The sequence below is a fragment of the Dromiciops gliroides genome, chromosome 3 (genome assembly GCF_019393635.1).
Source record: "Dromiciops gliroides isolate mDroGli1 chromosome 3, mDroGli1.pri, whole genome shotgun sequence".
Taxonomy (NCBI): domain Eukaryota; kingdom Metazoa; phylum Chordata; class Mammalia; order Microbiotheria; family Microbiotheriidae; genus Dromiciops; species Dromiciops gliroides.
In genome coordinates, this window is record NC_057863.1 from 488,630,844 (window position 1) to 488,652,347 (window position 21,504).

At 38.2% G+C, this 21,504-nt stretch overlaps 1 protein-coding gene across 3 annotated transcripts in view; it reads left to right on the forward strand.

Annotated features, from left to right (window-relative positions):
* The window catches only part of ZDHHC20 (zinc finger DHHC-type palmitoyltransferase 20), a 92,191-nt gene that overhangs the window by 32,225 nt on the left and 38,462 nt on the right, over nucleotides 1-21,504 (forward strand). For all 3 annotated transcript variants that reach the window (XM_043995915.1, XM_043995917.1, XM_043995916.1), the window contains exon 3: nucleotides 6,679-6,782. In XM_043995915.1, the coding sequence (XP_043851850.1) occupies nucleotides 6,679-6,782 (104 nt within the window). The remainder of the gene's footprint in view (nucleotides 1-6,678; nucleotides 6,783-21,504) is intronic.

The window sequence follows — 21,504 nt, forward strand, 5'->3', positions numbered from 1 at the left end:
TCTCTCTCTCGTTCTCTCTCTCTCTCTCTCTCTCTCTCTCTCTCTCTCTCTCTCTCTCTCTCTCTCTCTCTTTCCCTTCCTTCCTCCCTCCCTCTCCCCCCCTCCTTAGTTAGATCACTAAAAGTTCTTGGGGTTGGCCCAAGAACACCTTGGCCAAATACATCTTGCTTCATAGAATAGTTTATACTGTGCTGTTAGTGATATCTTGGCTACATATCACACTGTTGCTCAAATACTGTAACAGGGGCAGCTATGCGGTGCAGTACATAGAACACTGGCTCTGAAGTTGGGAGAACTTGAGTTCAAATTTGATATTAGACACTTAGTAGCTGTGTGACCCTGGGTTAATCACTTAACTCCAATTGCCTTAAACATCTGAGGTTATTTCCAGTTGTCCTGATATATATATCTTGGCACTGGACCCAGATGGCTCTAGAGGAGAGAGTGAGACTGGTGACTTTGCACAGCCCTTCCTCATTTAAATCCAATTCGATGCAAGTCATGACATCTGTTACAGTCCCCTTTGAGAACAAAGAACAAAAACCCCAACAACAACAATAATACAACAGTAGATTTAAATGTCCTCAAGGATATTTCTTGTGTAAAGCCATAAAGAATCTCACTGCTGAATAATATTTACTGCCAGTGGGGGATTGATCTCTACTTTGGAGTACTAAATTAAGTGGCTCCTTGGCCAGCTTTTCATGGCCTATCATCTGTAGTTGGTGCCCTACTTGCATGTATGTACTCTTTATCCTCTCCTTCCACAGAGAGCATCTGCCTATAGAACATGAGAGACTGGGAAGAAGAGAAAAACTAGCATGCCTCATGACTGCCTTCCCTGGTCGTATAGCAGAAGGGCCACCCCCAGGCATACCACAAAAATAAGAGGGTGAAAGTCTATATCACTCGAACTCAGCTCCAACAAGTTTTTCAGGACCCCATCTACTCTTCACCTCCCCCAGTTTCCCACATTGTGACCATTTCTCAAGGATATAACCAAGTTGAGAAAACCAAAATAAACCAGGAATGAAGGCAGTGCAAAACTGGCTTAAATATGATCTGCTTTTTTCTTATATTAGGCATGGGTAAATGATGTGATACTTACCTCTGTTATTTCTGTGTCCAATAGGTAATATGCCAAATATACCTATTATTCCCAGCCTTCTAGAAAAGGGATTCTTAAACATTAAACAGCTATAATTCCCATAACCAAAATAGCAACAAATATCGATATTTTTATTTCCTTGACATTTATGGCATGGCTTTGATTTGTTAGAGTGCACTTGGGTAATTGCATATTGCTTTTAATGATCCCTAGCTGCTCCCTCGTGCAAAGATTCATCTTTCAAACACTGATATTCTCTCAATGATGTTTTCTGGTTGCGAGTCTTAGAATACAGCAGTCTCCAAGGAAGTAGACTGCAGCATACTTCCAATGATGACTTACACTTAAGAAGTGACTTAAAGGATATCATTGAAAAAATCCATAATGGGGGGAAGTAGTAGACTGGTGACAGGCTACAAGTGGGAGATACTGTTAGTACCCTTGAAATGTGAAAAAACCTCTAGCATGTTTTGTGGGTCTTCTGTGGGGGATATATGGGAAAATATGGACAAGATTCACCAAGATGAGAATACATTTATAAGTCATGATCTGTACAGATGGAGGAGATACCCACAATATTGAGTTCACAGCTCCTTTGAATCATTATGTTCAAGGGAAGTACTCTTCCTTCTGGATAATCTGAGGAAATAGAAAGGAATGGAGTGGGCTCTATAAATCAATAATAATAAGTCAGGGGGGCAGCTAGGTGGCACAGTGGATAGAGTACTGACCCTGGATTCGGGAGTACCTGAGTTCAAATCCGACCTCAGACACTTAACACTTACTAGCTGAGTGACCCTGGGCAAGTCACTTAATCCCAATTGCTTTACCAAAAAACAAACAAACCCCCAACAAAACAAATAATAAATCAGAAAACAGCAGTATTATATATAATATTTCTTTTACCCTACCAAAAGAAAGTCTTTCAGTTTTACTGTGAGGATGAAAGGAGTAGGACCCTCCAAACAAACATTAAATAATCTGTTGAACTTGAATAGTTTTTGACCTGAGATAAGGAGTATAGAGTTGACTCTATGGTTTAAGTCTGCCTAGGGACTATGCCTTAATTGGGAACTACCATAGTCTCAGAGGAATTAAAGTTGCAGATCATGCACAGAACAGTGGAGAGAGGTATGGTGAATGTGAGCATGCTGCAAAATAGACCCAACTAGTAAGTATGCACAAGAAATGGGGTAAAAGATACTGTCAGAACTGTAAGACCAGAAAAGGGGACATGGATGTAGGTCAATCCTGTAAGCAAAGGCTACAGAGGACTAGTCTTTCTAGTTCGTTAGTGCCCATGAAACATCAGAGTGAAAAAGCAAGGGCAGGATGCTACCAACATCAGTAAGATGACTAAGTACCTATCATGTGCCAGGCACTATTGAAGCAGGCAACTGTGCTAACTGAGCAAGAATCTACAATATGAAGACTGAGCCTATATAAAGATATGAGTATTATATTTGACTGTGGGTGAAGCACTAAATTTTCTGAGCTTGAGCCTTCTTTCCTAACCTGGGAAGCGTTAATCTGTCTGAACTACCTTCACCAAGGGTTGCCACTGGATCTCAATGGGGCCATGTGTGATTGGAAAATTAGGTGGGCTGGTTCTATAGTGAAAATGAGAAATTTTATTGGATAGTCCAAATAGTATCTATTGTTAACACCCAAACGGGGAAGGGAATAAGCAATTAACATAGTACCTGCTATGTGCTAGGCACTGTGCTGAGCACTTTTTTTTTTTAAACAATATCTCATTTGATCCTCACAATAGTAGGTTGTTATAATCACCATTTTGTAGTTGAGGAAACTGAGGCAAACTGAGGTTAAGGGACTTGTTCAAGGTCACACAGCATGTTTGAACTTGGGTCTTCCTTGCTTCAGGTCCAGTGTAGTACTCTCTCTGCTGTGTCAGAATCAAATATATATTTGTTAAACACCTAATATGTGCCAGCTATTGTGTTGGCCTCAGGGATTCAAGTACAGAGAATGAAAGTTTTTTCTTAAAATGAGCTTATGTTCTAATGAGGAGAGACAACAAATACATATAAAATATGTGTGTCCCAAAAGCTTAATGAAGTTTTAAGTTCTGGTATTTTTAAACTATATTAAGATTATTGGGACACCCCACATACAGCTAAGAAGTTCTAGAGAGAGAGAGATCAGAATGTGTTTTTCTTGCTGTGGAATGATGAACTTTTTACTAAGCATAGATTAGTCAGTCAGCAACCATTTATTGAGCACCTACTGTATACCACCTTCTAGCTTCCCTGGCTTCTTTTGTATCTCAGTTAAATGCCCACCTTCTGTAAGAAGCCATACATGAATCCCCCTAAATCTTTCCCATCCCCCTTAATCTTAGTGCCTTACCTCTGATACAACCCCCAATTTATCCCATGTGTGTGTTATTTGTGCTTAGTTTTAGTTGTTTGTGTGTTGTCTCCCCCATTGTACTTTGAGTTCCTTGAGAGCAGGGACTGTCTCCTTTGCTTTTCTTTGTATGCCCAGAGCTTAGAACAGTGCCTGGCACAGAGGAGGGAAATTTAATAAGTGCTAGCTGGCTGGCACTATGTTAGGTACTGACAATAAAAAGAATGAAATGATTTCTATTTGTAAAGAGCTTACATTTTATTGGGAGAGACAAGCATCTCTATAAACAAATAAATAAATGTATATGTATGTGTGTACACACACAAACAAATATGAAAAGAATAAATACAAAGTAATTAAGTACAAGATTGTTTGAGACAAAAGTTAGTAGGATCAGGGGGCAGCTAGGTGGTGCAGTGGATAAAGTACCGGCCCTGGATTCAAGAGGACCTGAGTTTAAATCCAGCCTCAGACACTTGATACTTACTGTGTGACCCTAGACAAGTCACTTAACCCTCATTGCCCCACCAAAAGAAAACAAAAACAAAAAAAGAGTTAGTAGGATCAGAAAAGCCTTCTTGGAGAAGATAGTTCTTGAACTGGATTTTGAATAAGAGAGAGATTCATGAGGCAGATGTAAGTAAGGGAGTGCATTCCAGGCATGGAAGATGATCTATGCAAAGATACGAATGGGAGTCAGAATATCCTGTGTGAGGAACAGAGAGGCCAGTTTGGCAGGATTTCCTTCAATAAGAAAGAATGTACTTACCTGGAAACTTGCTGATCTGATCAAGTGATCTGAGTTGTGAATTAAAGAGGAAGAAGAAAAACGTTCATGTATTAAACAGAAACTATGGAGATCATGAAATAGAGTAAAAAGAACCGCAGTGGAGGAGTTCACTGTTACCTCACAGAAGAAAATAACTGGAAAGAGGGGCAGAAATGAGATTCATGCCTTCAGATGTCCATAGACCAATGACAAGGGTATACAAATGAAAAAAAAGTAAACTTGAAATTTTATGTAAGAAAGCAAACACAACCTTGTGTATATCACAGATATGGTAGGGTACTCTCAACTAAAATGTTGCATTGGAAAGATTTTCTTGTTCAAAAAAAGATCATCTATGATCCTGGGCAAGTCACAGCACTTTTGCCTCAGTTCTTCATCTGTAAAATGAACTGGAGAAGGAAATGGCAAACTATCTTTGCTAAGAAAATCCCAAATGGGGTCACAGAGAGTCGAACATGACTGAAATGATTCAGCAATGGCAGCAAAAAAATAAGGAAAATAAAGGATGCATAAAAATATTTATCATTTGCATGTACTGGTCACCATTTAGACCTAATTATGAGTACAATAATGTTTATGAGGAAATTTTCTTTTAAGTTTCATTTGATTACCAAAATCTTATATACATGTATTCAATCAGTCTTCATACATTTTGATTTATGTAGCTTGTTTGTCTGCTAATGCTGCATATCAACTTAAAATTAAGGTAAAAAACTTATCGGGAATATTGCTTGTCACTATTTGACTGCTATAATAAGCCCTAAATATATCTTTTAAAAACTTGCTTTTCTTTACACTATTTATAGTCTTCTCACCCCCTCCCTCCAGGCTCCTAGTCTTTTATAGTGTTAGCTGCTGTACAGAGAGGAGAGGTTTCTTCCAAAATGCCTTTTCAATTAATTCTGAGCATTAACTGCGTTTAATTTCCCTCCAATCAAGCTGACCTTGACCAGTTCTTCAAAATTCTGCACGTGCAGCTTTAAAACACGCTCTGTACACATGCTTCCCAAACTGATGTAACACCAACATGGTTGTTGTTCAGTCATGCCAACTCTTTGTGACCGCATGGACCGCTGCATCCTGGGCCATCCTAGCCTCCACTATCTCCCTAATTCTTTCCAGGTTCATATTTGTCGCTTCCATGACACTCTCCATCTCATCCTCTGCTGTCCCCTTCTCTTTTTGCCCTCAATCTTTCCCAACATCAGGGTATTTTCCAGTGAGTCCTGTTTTCTCATTATGTGGCCAGAGTATTTAAGCTTCACCTTCAGTATTTAGTCTTCCGGTGAATAGCCTGAATTAATTTTTTTTAAGTATCGCCTGATTTCATCTCTTTGCTGTGCTATTAACTACCAGAAATCCTCCAGCCGCACAATTTGAAAGCATCCATTCTGCAGCACTCTCAGACATACATTGCTACCAGAAAGACTAAAGCTTTGTGGACCTTTGTGGGCAAGGTGATGTCTCTTTTTAGTATGTTTGTCTGGATTTGCTACATTCCTTCCTTGCAAGGTACAAGTGTCTTTTATTTTTACGGCTGCATTGATCTTTGAGCCCAAAAATATAAATTCTGACACTGCTTCTATTTCTTCCTTCTCTGTTTGTCAGGAAGTGATGGGACCAGTTGCCAAGATTTTAGTTTTTTTTGATGTTAAGCTTCAAGCCAGCTTTTACACTCTTCTCCTCTTACACCCTCATCAAAAGGTTTCTTAATTCCTCTTCCCTTTCTGCCATCAGAGAGGTATCATCTGCATATTCAAGATTGTTGATATTTCAGGATTTAATTCTGAATATGTTTAAAACAAAAGTGAATACAGTCCAAATGTTTAAGATTACATAACCTTTTAAAAGTGTGTGTGTGTTCTTTCTCAATTAGAATGACAGAGATTGCTTCAATATAATTTTGAATTTGATTCACAAATGAAGACTGCAATTGCTTCTCATTTACTTTTATTTTGTAACTCCACGGGTTGAATATTTCACAGTGCTAAATTAGAAATTAAACCATTTTTGCTCTCAGTTTTAAAAATTTTTAATTGTGATATAAAGCTGAAAAGAAATCGAGTGAAAGTGGTCATGAGTTATCAGTCTTCTTTGGAGGTTTAATTCCAAAAAGCCTTGCCAGTTGTATGAAATCAAAACCTACCTTATTCATCATCTGCCTCTTTTAAACTATGTGATTATGTGGATAAATCCAAGAATACGCATATGTTTATTCCCCTCCGGTAGATTTCCTAGCAGTCGTCAAGAGTGAGTCATATAAAAGAGTTTTATTGCTATTTACAGTGACCTGTATTAAACATTTTAATCCAGTTAGAGAAAACTACTTAAGCCTCTAAGTATGTTAAATGTTTTGCAATTTTTACCTTAACTCACTGAAACCTTATTTATATTTATTTTTATTTACCAGGAAAGGCAGCTATCTACCTTGTGATTTTCCATCTGTCGTTTGTCTTGTTTATGTGGTCCTATTGGAAGACAATTTTTACACCTCCTGTTTGCCCCTCCAAAGAGGTAAATTTAATGTTGGTAAAAACTATAAACTTTTCACAGACTAAGGAATTATTTTCCCTTATGTGGCATTTATTTAAGGCATAGTGTGATGTACCTGGTCTCTGTTTCAATTCATTAAGTCCCTTAACTAATATTGTAAATTTAAATTATGGGCCTACTCTGAATCAGTTGTGTGATTTGGTTAAAGAAACTAATGTGTATAGTATGTGTCTTTTTACCTCTTTCATAGCAGCATGATATTGTATTATAAAAGTTGGTTTAAGTGTGGACAGTATAGTTCTAATGTTTTCTTAAATTTCAAATAAGCTTCGGGGTAACTTTTTAAGAGAGGCAGGGGTGAACATGAGGATTAGTCCTTTTCTCTCTAAGCAATAAAGTTAATTTAACTTCTGCTATGTATTAGACAATGTGCTCAGCACTTGACAAATATTATCTTATTTGAGCCTCACAACAACCCTGAGAGGTAAGTGCTATTATTATCCCCATTTTACAGAGGAGCAAACTGAGGCAAATGGAAGTGAAGTAACTTAAGTCATCCAAAGGTCACTGTGTTGTCTAAAATCTAAATGTGGGTCCTAATCTGCCCTGCCTCCACCCCCCCCCCCTAGTTTTGGTGGGGAAGCTGGCTAAAATTACTGATAAATTCAGTAAGAGCTTAGGCTTTTAAGGATTTATTAAAGTGGATTAGAAGTTAGTGAAGAGAGAATCAATATAGCCAAAGAGAAACCCTTGCTTTTCTTAGCAATCCATGTGAAGTCCCTTACCATGCCAAAGTCCTAGACAGAAAAGGGAGGGGGGCCCTCCTGTTCTCTGTCTCTGCCGCCACCAAGCCAGTTCCTCACAAAAAAGAGATTGATCCAGCAAGCCAGCCTCACCTTCCTACTTCCTGTTTCCCTCCCCAAAAGGGGAGGTCATTCAAACTGATTGGGTGAGAGTGGTCTCTTGCTGATGTCAGTAGTACCTGCCTCTGAGAACAGTACCCCACTCAGGGCCAGCCAAGTGTGGTCTTGATTTTGATGGTCTTCAGGTGGGGCCCATTATTTGATCACAGTCACATAGCTACTAAGTGTCTGAGGCCAGATTTTAATTCCCATCTTCTTGACTCTAGACCCAGCTCACCATTCGCTGCCACTTAGGACAGTTGACCAGGTAATATCTAAGGTCCCTTCCAACCCTTAATCCGTAATTATATTAACCAACAGGATCATTATGAATTAGGCTTGAAATATGAAAAACAAAAAAGACATTCATTTAAGGAGTTGTGGAATCATAAATTACTATTGGAAAGGGTCCTAAAAGCCATATCTAGTAGCGCCCCCCCCCTCCCGTTTGACAGATGAAAAAACTGATGTTCAGAGACGTTAAATAATTTGACTAAGGCCATATAGGTATTAAGCAAAATGTACAATGGCATAATATTTATCCGATTAAAATTAAATAATTTAATTGCAATCACATATAATCTGAAAATGATAATACTATAAGAAAACAATGTATTGGCTATTATAATGAATTAACTTGAAGGTGAGTTTGAAAAGATAACAAGCAAATCTCTTATCTTCATTAGCAGAGACTTTAAGTTGAAGTAAAGAATATTGAGAGACTTTAAGTTAAAATAAAAAATATTCACAGTAGAAGAAATCACTGTCAGTTTAAGTATATTAATGTTAGGAATAGTAGAGTGTAAACTAGGTTAGGAAATGTTTTTCTTCAGTGCCCAAAGATTTTTTTAAATTGAGCCCACAAATATACAAATAAATGTAGAAAATGAATGATAGAGGATAGACTGAATTTATATTTTACAGAATTAAATTTAAAAATAACTATACACTCTAATATAGACTCTACTAGATAAAAAAACAAAATCTAGTAATGTGCTAAAATTGAACTGTATTGTTATAATACAAGAAAAATTGGATTATCAATTATATTAGGTAACAGAATTTGAATGGAAAAGCACTGAGAAAGATAAAAAAGGCATGATATAATGAAATAGTCTTGAATTTATGCCCCAAATAAAATGGATACTCAAATTAATCTCTGAGCTCAAAAGAATAGGTCTCCACTCATGTAGACTGCAATCCCTCCCCACCTTATCATCCAGCCACATTCTTGTTTGTGTCTTTCCACAAATCTAACAGAATATGTACTACATTCTAATGTCAACCAGACTTTTCCAGAACTAGTCTCTAACCTGTGAATGGCCAGAGCTGAACAGAGAAGGCCAAAGACAGGAGAGTCAGGAATTAAATAAAATTTTTTTTCAGAATGGGGAAAAGGGCTTGCAAGCAAGGAAGACCTATAAACACATGTACTGGGACCCCACCCCTAGTGGGGAAGGTGGGGGGGGGGTGGACCCAAGGTAATGTGGGGAGATCTCAATACTTATACTAATTGCTGCCCAGTGAGGTGTAGCCCTGACAACGAGGGAGCAGCAAGCATGTGACAAGTTTGATTCATTGCAGGATTTTCTGACTTTGTCTAGTGAGTGCTTGTTTTGGATCAGAGAACACCTGGTGAATTGTGTGACTAGCCCAGAGGGTGAGATCATCCAGAGGGTGATCCAAAAGGATTGTTATCCTGCTAAGCTCAGGGCATGGCTTAATTGCTGGGCCTTAGCTCTGGAAAACAGGGGCTCTAAATTTTATTTTGTCACCAGAGACCTTTTCTGGAGCTGTTTTTAGATCTTCAGTGTATTCATATGGAGTATTCCAGTTATATTTGTCTTGGACATGTTGCTGTATAAGTGAACCACCTCCTTTTCCTTGAACAGTGTATTTTATTGCTATTTCTCTCACACAAGTTCATATTGGTAATATATTACAACCTACTTTATACCCACTATATGTTTTTCTTCATCTAAGGGAAAGAAATGTATGCTACTTCTTACATTTTGAGAGAAAAGATTTCAAAGTGTTCAAAGAAAGGATAGGGTTCCCATGGATCAAAATTCTACTGGAATCATGCATGTACTGGGTTAGACCAGGTTAATTAAAATTGATCGGTTTAGATTTTTTAAAAAGCACTTATAGAACCTGAGTTCAAATCCAGCCTCAGACATTCAGGCATTAGCTGTGTGACCTTGGGCAAGTCACTTAACTCTCATTGCCTTGCAAAAACAAACAAAAACAAAACAAAACAAAAAGCACTTATAGAAGGTGGAAACAAAGGCAAATAAAAGAGTGAATAAAACTGTGTGGCATAGTCCTGTAAAAACAGCATTGAGAACATTATAGCTCAGAAGAAGCCAAGTGTTGATGAATGCTAACAACAAAAATGATGAGTTTTTTAGCTATATTGGGAAAAACAAAATAGGAAGAGAATAGTGTCAGAAATTTAGAGCATGAAGGGATCTTAGTCCTACCCCCATATTTTACAGGTAAGGAAACTGAAACCCAGAAAAATGAAGTGATTTGCCCAAAGTTTATGGTACATGCCCAGTCAAGGACTTAAACTCAGACCTTCTGGCTCTGTTTGGGGCAGAAAGAACAGTGATAATGAATGATGGAAAGAAGACAGAACTTATCATCTCTTATTATTTTTGTTTTTTTGTTTCTCCTGCCAAGGAGCTTTTTTTTTTTTTTTTTTTGGCTGGGCAATGAGGGTTAAGTGACTTGCCCAGGGTCACACAGCTAGTGTCAAGTGTCTGAGACTGGATTTGAACTCAGGTCCTCCTGAATCAAAGGCCAGTGCTTTATCCACTGTGCCACTTAGCTGCCCCCAAGGAGCATAATTCTGGGGGATTGTTTTTTGTTGTTATTGTTTTTTGGTGAGGCATTTGGGGTTAAGTGACTTGCCCAGGGTCACACAGCTAGTAAGTATCAAGTGTCTGAGGTCATATTTGAACTCAGGTCCTCCTGAATCCAGGGCTAGTGCTTTATCCACTGCACCACCTAGCTGCCCAAGCAGCATAATTTTTAAAGCGAAAAGGGAAGAATAAAAATTGCTAACAGGGAGTTGAAACCCAGTATACGTAAGAGAACAGCTAGCTGTCCCCTGGTAAATTCAAGTCACTTGTCTTGGAGGAGCTACACCCCAGGTTATTGAAAATAGTGGCATATGTGATTGCCCAGCCATAATCAGTAATCATAAATGTTCCAATTTATAAAAAAGACAATAAAAAGTAAATGTGCTAATTCATGAAAAAGGCAAGAATGGATTGTATAAACTGTAAGCCAGAGAGCTTGACTTTAATTGCCAACAAAACTTTAGAAGATATTATTAAAGAGATGGTTTATAAACATCTAGAAAAGATAGTAGCAGTTGTCAAGAGCTAGCTTGGCTTCATCAAGAACATTCATGCCAAACTAACTTCATTTCCTTTTTAATTGGATTACTAGACCAGTAGGTTAGAGAACTGCTATCTATACACTTCGCCTAGATTTTCTTGTGTCATCTTTGTAGACAAGATAGAGAAATGTGGGTGCCAGGTAAGTTGGTTTAGAACTGGACAAATCATTGGCCCTGAAGAGTAGCCATTACTACTTTGGCAGGAGATCTCTAGTAGGCCTTCTCTTGGACCTATTCTGTTTTTTCTTTTTCTTGTTTTTTTTGTGTTTGTTTTTGCGGGGCAATGAGGGTTAAGTGATTTGCCCAGGGTCACAGCTAGTAAGTGTCAAGTGTCTAAGGCCGGATTGGAACTCAAGTACTCCTGAATCCAGGGCCGGTGCTCTATCCACTGTGCCACCTAGCTGTCCCTGGACTCACTCTGTTTTAACAGTGATTTAGGTGAAGGCACAGATGGCATGCTTATATTATAACAAAACTGGAAGAAACTAACAGGCTAGGATGTTGGGCCAATATATTAAAATTAAGCTTAATAAGGATGTGTCTTATACGTGGACCCAACAACTGAATTTCACAAGTATAAATCGCAAGGGAGAAATAAGTATGACTAGACTTTGTGAAAAAAATCTTAAGTTTTTAGTGAACTGGTTTCTCAGTATGAGTCAGCAGGGCAGCCGAAAAAGCCAGTGGGGATGTTGGTCTGCCTTAAGTGGATCATAGTTTAAAAACATAGGAGATGGTGGTCCTATTGTATCCTGTCCTGGCCAAACTACATCTGGACTATTGTGTTGAATTCTAGGTCCTTGGGTTTGTTTTTGTTTGTTCCCGCCCCCCCCCCCTTGGTCCTGGGTTTTAAGGAGGCTGTTGATAAGACTTTTCAGGAGGATGCCTAGGATGGTGAAGGGGCTAGAAACCATGTTGTATAAGAATTGGTTGATAGTCCTGGAAATGTTAATCCTGGAGAAAAGAATCCTTACTGGGGGGCAGTATAAGTGTGTTCAAGCATTTGAAGGTTTGCCATATAGAAGAAGGTTTCCACTTTTTCCACTTCACCCAAGAGGATAGAATTAGAAATAAAGATGGAAGATACTCAGTGATACTGACTGGATATATACCATAAGGAGGAAATCAAAAACAGAAGGGATGGTCCCATTTTTCAAGAATATTTATAGCAGCTTTTTTTTTTTGTAGTTCAAAAAAATTTGAAACAAAGTGGATACTCATCAGTTGGTGAATTTTAAAATAAATAGTGGCATATAAATAAATGGAATGGAATATTACTCTGTAAGAAAATATGAATATGAAGAATTCAGGGAAACTTGGGAAGACATGAACAGGGCAATGTAAGCAGAATGAAGAGAACAAGGAGAGACACACTAAAAGATAACAAGACTAAAGTCATTGCAGTAACCAAAACAGAAAACTGATTATGAAAAGTAATCCTTTCATTTCATAGAGAGGGGAGGGACTCCAGGTGCTATTGGAGGCATGTACTGCCCGACATTGTCATTATATTGGTTTGGTTTGTTTTACATCTTCGGGTTGGGGAGGAAGGTGGGAGAAAGATTATTGGGCAGTAATAACAGTATAAAAGAAGCATCAGTAAGGCATTTAAAATTTTTAAATTGAGTTACAGGTTTTTATGTGGATAGAAATAGAGAAAGGTATTTTAGACATAAGGGAAATTTTCCTAGCAATTAATAGTAGTCTAGAAGCAAAATGGTCTGCCTTGGAGTAGACCTCTGACTATTACAGTGTGTTCCCTATTACTACAGGTCTTGAAGCAGAGATTGAATGATCTTTTCTTAATGGGCATCATAGTAGAACTTAGATAAAAAGGCTTGTGCATGAAGCTGCAAATTTTTGTAATGTACAGCTAGCATTTTAAATAAAGTGTGGAAATTTATTTTAATTTGGGGATCCTACCTTTGGGCTGAGATTAAAAAGCCTTAGGTCCTTAGGGTCTCTTCTGTGTGGGAGGTGCTGTTGCCCCTCCCCCTCTGCTTCAGCTGAGCCAAAAAGCCTCGTGGGCTGTACAAGACAGGTCAGACAGCTGGGGTAAAAAAGCCCCCAGTTCCCTCAGACCTGAGCAGAGCTATCCGAGAGATCCTGGGCTCTTCCAAGCTGGGCTCTGGCATAGCCTGTGCTGAGGTACGTGATGCTCGAGTGTCCCCCCAGCCCCAGCCGCAGCTCTGGCTGGTGGATTAGTTTGGTGGGTGTGGGGGGTAAAAAAAGCCCAGAGATTTGAGTGGAGAAAAGAAAGATAGATAGATAGATAGATAGATAGATATATGTATATATATATAGAGAGAGAGAGAGAGAGAGACACAGAGACAGAGACAGACAGACAGACCTGGGGGTTAGACAAAGAGGGGGGCTGAGAAGAGGACGGGAGGCTGCTGACGAGATTAGAAAGGTTAGAGGTGGCAGACGAGAGATGGGGGCTACAAGGACGCAGGAGAAGGCTAAAGGACTATGAGCAGAGAAAAGAGAGGCCGAAGGGCAGACTGATGGAGCAGACAGATAGAAGGTCAGTGAGAGAGAAACAAAGGGGTTCAGCAGTGGCAGTAGAAGCAGGGAGATTTACAAAGTGAAAGGGGCTCAGTTAGAATAAAGGACCTGAGTGCCCTAAGGCAAGAGGCTGCTAAGGCCCTTATTGTATTAAAGAAGTTCCAGGCACAGCAGGTGGGAAAGAGATGCAGTGGAAAAAGATGCACCACAATGCAGTCAGGTTGTACATTTTATTTCCCTGTATTCTTAATTTTAAATAGTATCTCATAAATAAACTCTGCTTTGATTATTTAGTTAAGAGGCTTCTTAATCTTTTGCTTATCAATTTTGGGAGTGGAGCAGTGTGGTGGAACTTTATAAACGGCCCACATTAAGTTAAAAGCAGTCAGATAGCCAGTCAGTCAAAAGTCTCCAGATTAGTCACTCAGCTTTAGCCCCCAAATTAGCCCCAGTCATCAAAAATATTTCTACAAAAGTATGTAATAAATTTAGCATATAGCTTTCAAAGCTGTCCTTTTTGTCCTTGATTCTTTTTTTTTTTTAAGTGAGGCAATTGGGGTTAAGTGACTTTCCCAGGGTCACACAGCTAGTAAGTGTTAAGTGTCTGAGGCCAGATTTGAACTCAGGTACTCCTGACTCCAGGGCCGGTGCTCTATCCACTGTGCCACCTAGCTGCCCCGTTCTTGATTCTTTATAGACTTCTTTCTAATCTCTCGGAGCATTTTTTTTTTAACTGCTTCATTTTTTTGGTCCTTTTTTTACTGATCCTTTTTTTTTCCATCAACTCTATTCTTAACTGCTTTTTTCCTTTTACCTACCTCCCCAAACTGAAAAAGAAAAAAGAAAAGAAAGAAAATCAAAACAAATTCTCACAGTGGCCATATTAAAAAACAAAACAAAACATTCTTAGTCTGCATTTTGAGTCTCACTTTTCTGTTAGGAGGTAGGTTGCATGTCCCATAATTTCCCCTCTGGAGTCATGGGTAGTCCTTGGGTTGTTCAGAGTTCATAAGTATTTTTCTTTTTAAAATTTAATTTTTTTCAATCAAGTTTATTTTTTTGTCTCCAGCCACCCCTCCATTGAAAAAAAGAAAAATAAAACCCCTTGTAATAAACATGCACAGTCAAGCAAAATAAATTCTCACATTGTCCATGTACAAATATATACATCTTGTTCTAAATTTTGAATCCTTCCTCTCTGTCAGGAAGGTAGGTTGGTTATTGAGTTTATCAAATTTCTTAAGTCTTTTAAAGTTTGTCTTTACAGTCACTTCACTCTGAATCAGTTCATAAAAGAATTTTTAGGTTTCTCTGAAACTATCTCATTTGTCATGTTTTTTTGGAGCACTGTAATATTGTATGACATACATATGCTATAATTTATTTAGCCTTTTTGCAGTAGATAGGCATCCCCTTAGTTTTTTAGTTCTGTACCATTACAGAAAAGAGCTGCTCTAAATATCTTTGTACTTATGGGTCCTTTTTCCTGTCTTTGATAGCCTGGAAAAAGAATTAAGAAGTTGGGAGATTGAAAATGATCTGAGGACAAAAAATAGTTGCTTTTTACCTAGATTGGTTGTTTATAGCTTCTATTTCTTCCTTTTAAAACTGCCCGTTCATATCCCTTTACCATTTATCAGCTGGGGAGTGGCACTTGTTTAAATTTGAATCCATTCCTTTGGATATGTTTTATATGAAAAATTTTATCAAAGAAATTTTTTGCAAAAAAAATTTTCCAGTTAAATTCTCATCTTAGTTGCATTGGTTTTGTTTGCTGAAAAAACTTTTTAAATTTTATGTAATAAAAGGTATCTATTTTAATCCTTTTTATCTTTTGTTTGGTTGTGAACTCTTCCCCTTTCTAGTATTCAGGACTTAATTGGTAGTGTCATCTCCAAATAGGATCATTTTGACAAACTATCCCAAACCCTATACAGAACAAACTATCCAGACTCTGTACAGAACATCCTTCATGACACTTTTTAACACTGTAGATGAGAATGTCTCCCACAATTCTCCCTGAATCATTCAACAGTATTCTTCCTGTAGTTGCATCTTAGCTTACTTAAGGAGAGCTTTTAAGATTGAATTTTTTCTTACCAAGTCAAATATTATTTTAAAATCAACAAACAGTAAACATAAGAACCTTATGTTCTCTGCTCCTTCTATCACAGATATCATACTAAAGATGGTTTGCCATAGAAATGTTCACCAAACGTGACTTCTCTTTGTATCTAAACCATTATCATAAAGATTTTTTTAAAGATGTGAAAATAAATATGTAGATTGGTTGTTACTGATTTTGCTTTGGTCACCTTTTGGGTGGGCAAGTATTGTTTTAATCTTTTCCATTCTTTTGGATTCCCCCCTCCCCCTTTTAGACATTTTGATAATCAGTCAAATTTGTGTAGCCTTCAGTACTGACTTGTCCTGTTTATGTTAGTCACTTCTAGGTGTTTCTCATTGCCAATTCTTCATATAATGAATATGTTAAGTACTGAAATGGTAGAAATCTGCAGTCTCTTTTTGTTAATGAGAACAAATCACTACAGAAACGTTGGGTGATCTGTTCCATTTTGTGACTGTTCTTATTCTGATTTTTACCTACAAATGCTCTTAGCATCTTCTGGTATGGGTTGTATCTATCTTGTGCCAAACTCTTTCCAGGCTCAATTTCTCCATAACTCCCCCACTTTTTTTTCTTTTTGGTACCAGCCAGTGCTAACACTGTTATCCCATCTCTCCATTTGTTTAGAAGACTTAGCTGCATAAGGTCTTTGAGAATTCCTTTGGCTTATTAATTGTTTTGCATCGTTAAGTTTCTCTGAGGAATTATAGAAGTCTTTCATCCATCTCCCATTCTTCAAAGTTGGTAGCTTATTTAAACAGAACAGATTGAAGCTGTTTTAACTGTACAGTCTTCTCATCTTTTTTTCTCCCCTTAATTTGATAGGTTTTTTGTTCTAATTTGGTCTGTGTTTTAACCAATCGATAATCTACAGACAGCTGTGTTGTTTAAAATCTAAATGTGAGTTCTAATCTGCCCCCCCCCCCCCATTTTGGCGGGGAAGCTAGCTAAAATCACTGTTAAATTCAGCAAGAGTTTAGGCTTTTAAGGATTTACTAAAATATATTATAAGTTAGTGAAGAGAGAGAGAGAGATTGAGAACAGATTCCTTATAGCATGGAAAATCCTAGCTTGGATCTATTCGGTATAGCCAGAGAGAAAAAACCAAACTTCCTTTCCTAGCAGTCCACGTGAAATCCCTCACCATGCCAAAATCCTGGACAACCAGGGGGACCCCTCCTTTTTTTCCCCGTCTGCCACCACGCCAGTTTCTCCATGAAATGAGAGTGCTTCAGCCAGCGAGCCTCCTTCCTACTTCCTATCTCTCTCCCTGAAAGGGGAAGTCCTTCAAGCTGATTGGTTGAAAGTGGTCTCTTGCTGATATCAGTAGTACACAGCCTTTGAGAAGAACACCCCACTCAGGGCCAGCCAGGTGTGGTCTCCATCCAATCACCCTTAAGTAGGTACTTAGTTTCTTAGCCTCACCCAATTCAAACAATTCTAAATCAATCCTCAGGTGGGACCCCTGGGCATCTGCCAAATCCCATTATTTTATCACACAGCTGCTTCTGAAATGACCACTATAGCTAATCATTTCCTTTCCATTATTCAATTTCTCCTTCATTGTCTTCTTTGTCTTCGTCATTTTCATTGTTGTCATTTGGTGCTTACCATGTCCATTGCCTTCTGATTTTCTTGAAGAAAGCAAAATATTCTTGATGGACAGGAACAGAGGTTTTGAATAGTCCACAACCCTTTGGTTTCTCTCTTTTTAGTGAGGCAAGGGTGCCTGCTATGGGATAGCATAAGACCAACTTTGCCCTGTCAATGGGGCATCCCAAGGTCAGAAGTTTTTAGCAATTTACATTGAGCTAGGGATCCTATATGAGTTCTCCAGCATGAACTAACTGCCTGAAAGTGCTTGGGGTTTTCCAGATGCTATCTATCTGAAGCCAGAGTTTGATTGTCCTACCTTCAGAGGTGCAAAAGTGTTATGCAGCATTGCCAGGTTAGCAAAGATCTGGGACAAATATTCTCCTCAGCACCATGGACTTTGGAGTCCCCTGGTGGGGGCTGTTGTTTGTCTTTCATTCTGGAAGAGGACCAATGACATCAAGAAGGTGATGTCTTGACTTGCAAGTGAATTGGATTTAAGTGAGGCAGGGCTGTGTAGAATCATCAGCCTCACTCTCCACCAGAGTTATCTGAGTTGAGTGCAAGACGTAGGTCAGGGCGACTGGAGAGGGCTCCAGGTGCAGTGAGGAGACCTTGGGCTTTTTGAGCTAAGGTCTTTCCCAGGTCTCAGTTTGTCTGAGGCAAAACCCGTTTGGTGATTCGGTGATTTAAAGCTAGGTAAGAAATGAGGCACAAGTTTGTCTACTCAAAAAAAAAAAAAATCTGGGAGAAGAAGACCCTCAGGGTTTCTGGCCAGAACAGAAACAATCGCTATTTATACTCATTCTGAGTCATCATAACCCCAAAAATGCCCAAGTAAAACTTGGGCTGGAACCTGTTATTGGCCACTCAGTGAGAGCCAGAGTGATATGAGTGTAAGGCATACTCAGGTAGCACCATTTGAATCCCAGTGGGCTTTATCAAAACCTGGTTTTCCAGAGTTCTATTTCAAGAAATCCTTAATGAGACTGACTACATGGGTCAAAAGAGTTAATTGTTCCAGGTTTGGGGAGGGGGAAATGATAGAACAAATAAGTAGGGAAGAGAAAAAAATCTGGGAGCAACCTAGCATGCAAGTGGTCCTTGGTTAGAGTCCAAATCTGGATGTAAGGTGAGCAAGTGTAGACCAAAATCTGGGCTAGGTCAATATCAAGATGTCACCAAAGTCCTGAAAGCCTGAGACAAAAGAGAAAACATAGTTGCAGGAGCTAGAAAACTTCAGGCTCAAAAGTTCATTCCAGGATAGATGGCAAGATAGATGCCACAGTAGTTGACCATATGGATTCTGGTAGTGTTCTTCACCCTGTATAGTGCTGACATGCCAGAGAGGTCTGCCAAGCGTCCTCCTGACTTAGGGCCTGAAAAGGGCTAGATGCCAGAGGCAGCACTCTGCTCACCAGGATTGGACAGTTTAGTAGAGTCTGACAGGGCCTGTGCTCTGCTGACATAGGCTGTATGATCCAAGGTCATCTTTATGCCATTAGGCATCTGAGGAATACTTTTGAGGTAGGGAAATACTAATAGAGGTAGTGAATTCATTAAACTTTCAGTTTGAAAGATAAATATACTCCCCAAATTGTATTTTATACTGGATATAAACAGCTAAAAAATAAAGTGAAAAAAAATATATATTTTAAGTGACCAAAAAATTGACTGTTTGGGTAATAATGTCATGTAGGACATTTGCACAAAACTTTTTTGTTTAGAATTCAATTTTTTCCAAATTACATGCAAAAACAAATTTTGACATCAGGGTTTTTTTTAAACTTTGTGTTCCACCTTCTCTTCCTCCCTCCCTCCCCACTCCAACCCCCAAGAACTAAAGCAAATCAATATAAGTTATACATGAGTAGTCATGCAAAACATCTCCACATTAGCCAGGTTATGAAAGAAAACAGAAAAAAATAAAACTTCAGATTAAGGAACTATCAAAAATATTTTTGCTTCAATCTGTTTTCAGATACCATCAGTTCTTTCTCTGTAGATGGAATGCGATTTTCATAAGTCTTTCAGAGTTATCTTGGATCATCGCATTGCTGAAAGATCATCTTACACTATTGCTGTTATTTTGTATATAGTACATTTCACTCTGCATCAGTTCATGTAGGTTTTTCCAAGTTTTTCTGATAGCATCCTGTTCATAATTTTTTGTTTGTTTCTAATAAAATAACTAACAAAAATAATTATGTTTCAATCTGTATGCAAATGCCATCAGTTCTCTCTGTAGATGGATTGCATTTTTCATAAGACCTTCGGAGTTTTCTTGGATCATTGCATTGCTGAAAATAACTGAGTCATTCACAGCAGTTCATCTCACAATATTACTGTTATTCTGTATGCATCAGCTCACACAGGTCCCTCCAAATCTTTCTGATAGTATCCTCGTAATTTTTTTTTATAGTAAACTACATTCATATAGTACTTTAAAGAGAGATTTCCTTACAATGAACCCATAAGGTTGATTATTGCAACAACAGTGATAGATGACTTTTATGTAGTACCTTAAATTTGACAAAGAATGCACAAAACTTTTGAAGTCGATTTCACTAGTGCCTGGGTACTTTCCCCACCTAATATTGCAGCCCTTCCTTGTCTTAGTAAAAAGTTCTTCATGAGATGCAATGGCCAAAAAATTTTATCATCCTTGTGGCCCAACCTTCCGGTGAGGATCCTCTCTGAACTTAGCCGGACGAGTCCTAAGAAGATAGTATTGGTACCTAGCTCAGAGGGCCTCTAAGTAAATCTGTTCCTGAATTTGTACTCTACTAGCATAGTCTTTGAGAATCTAGAGTCACCCTCCATAGGCATCAGAGTTAGACTTAAGTGAAGGAATGTAGTCCTATATGAGACCTACATAAATGGAGTCACAAAACATTAATGGTAGAAGTAATTATTGAACAAATGAGAATACCTTATTCTTGATTAGACTACTTAAGGTAAATATGACAATACCCCATCCTAGTTAATTTATTAGACATAATACAATATTGATGAAAATACTAATAGCATAACAGAACTAGATAAAATAACAGTGAAATATATATACATACGTGTGTGTGTGTGTGTGTGTGTGTAGAGAAAGAGAGAGCAGTCAGGATTCTAAAAAACAATGTGTGGAGGAAGCAGAGGAAAGGTGAACTTTAACACATACATTCAAAAGCAACATTTCTAAAAATGTCTTTTTCCAGTGTAAAATATATGCGTGTGTTTCTCTGTGCCTTTCCCTTTGGAAACTCCCTCCATTATGACATTTTAGCTTGTTATCTATAAATTTAGAGTCTCAGAGTTTTACTGAAGGCACTGAGAGTATCTCAAAAACCCACATCTTCCTAATTCTGAGGTTAGTTCTCTATAGAGAAAGAGAGAGGGGGAAGGAGGGAGGAAGGAAAGGAGAGGGGGGGAGAGAAAAAGAGACAGATTTTTGTAGCCCTGTGACAGAATAGAGAATTCAGAAATAGGTCCAAATGTACTGATCTTGGTTTTGCCATTTACTTTTTTTCTCTCTCTCTCTTTTCTTTTTAAAACGGGGCAATGGGGGTTAAGTGACTTGCCCAGGGTCACACAGCTAGTAAGTGTCAAGGGTCTGAGGCCGGATTTGAACTCAGGTACTCCTGAATCCAGGGCCAGTGCTTATCCACTGCACCACCTAGTCACCCCTGCCATTTACTTTCTATGTGCTCCTTGAGCAAGTCATTTAGCCTCCCTTTCCTTACTTTTAAATTATTAGATGATAATTAGATAATAATAAATTAATAAATAAATTAGGGCTGCTCACTACAATATTCCAGAGGCTCTCTGTGAATTTCTGGAATTTTAAAAATGAGAATATTTAATCAGTTCGACCTTTCCATTCCAAATCCTACATTTGGTAGTAAAGGCCTCTCCAAACCTGTGTTTATGTTGTAATTCAGTATCTACCCTAGGAAAGGGAAAAGGAAACAATCTAGACACATGCCTTATATGTCCAAATAAGAATTTTAAAAAAAAATTTTTTTAATCATAAAAGTATTTTATTTTCCAATTACATGTAAAGATAGTTTTCAACAATTGTTTTTATAAGATTTTTAGTTCTAAATTTTTCTCCCTCTGTCCCTTCTGTCCCCCCTCCCCAAGACAGAAAGCAATCTGATATAGGTTATATACGTACAATCACATTAAACATATTTTTTGCATTAGTCATGT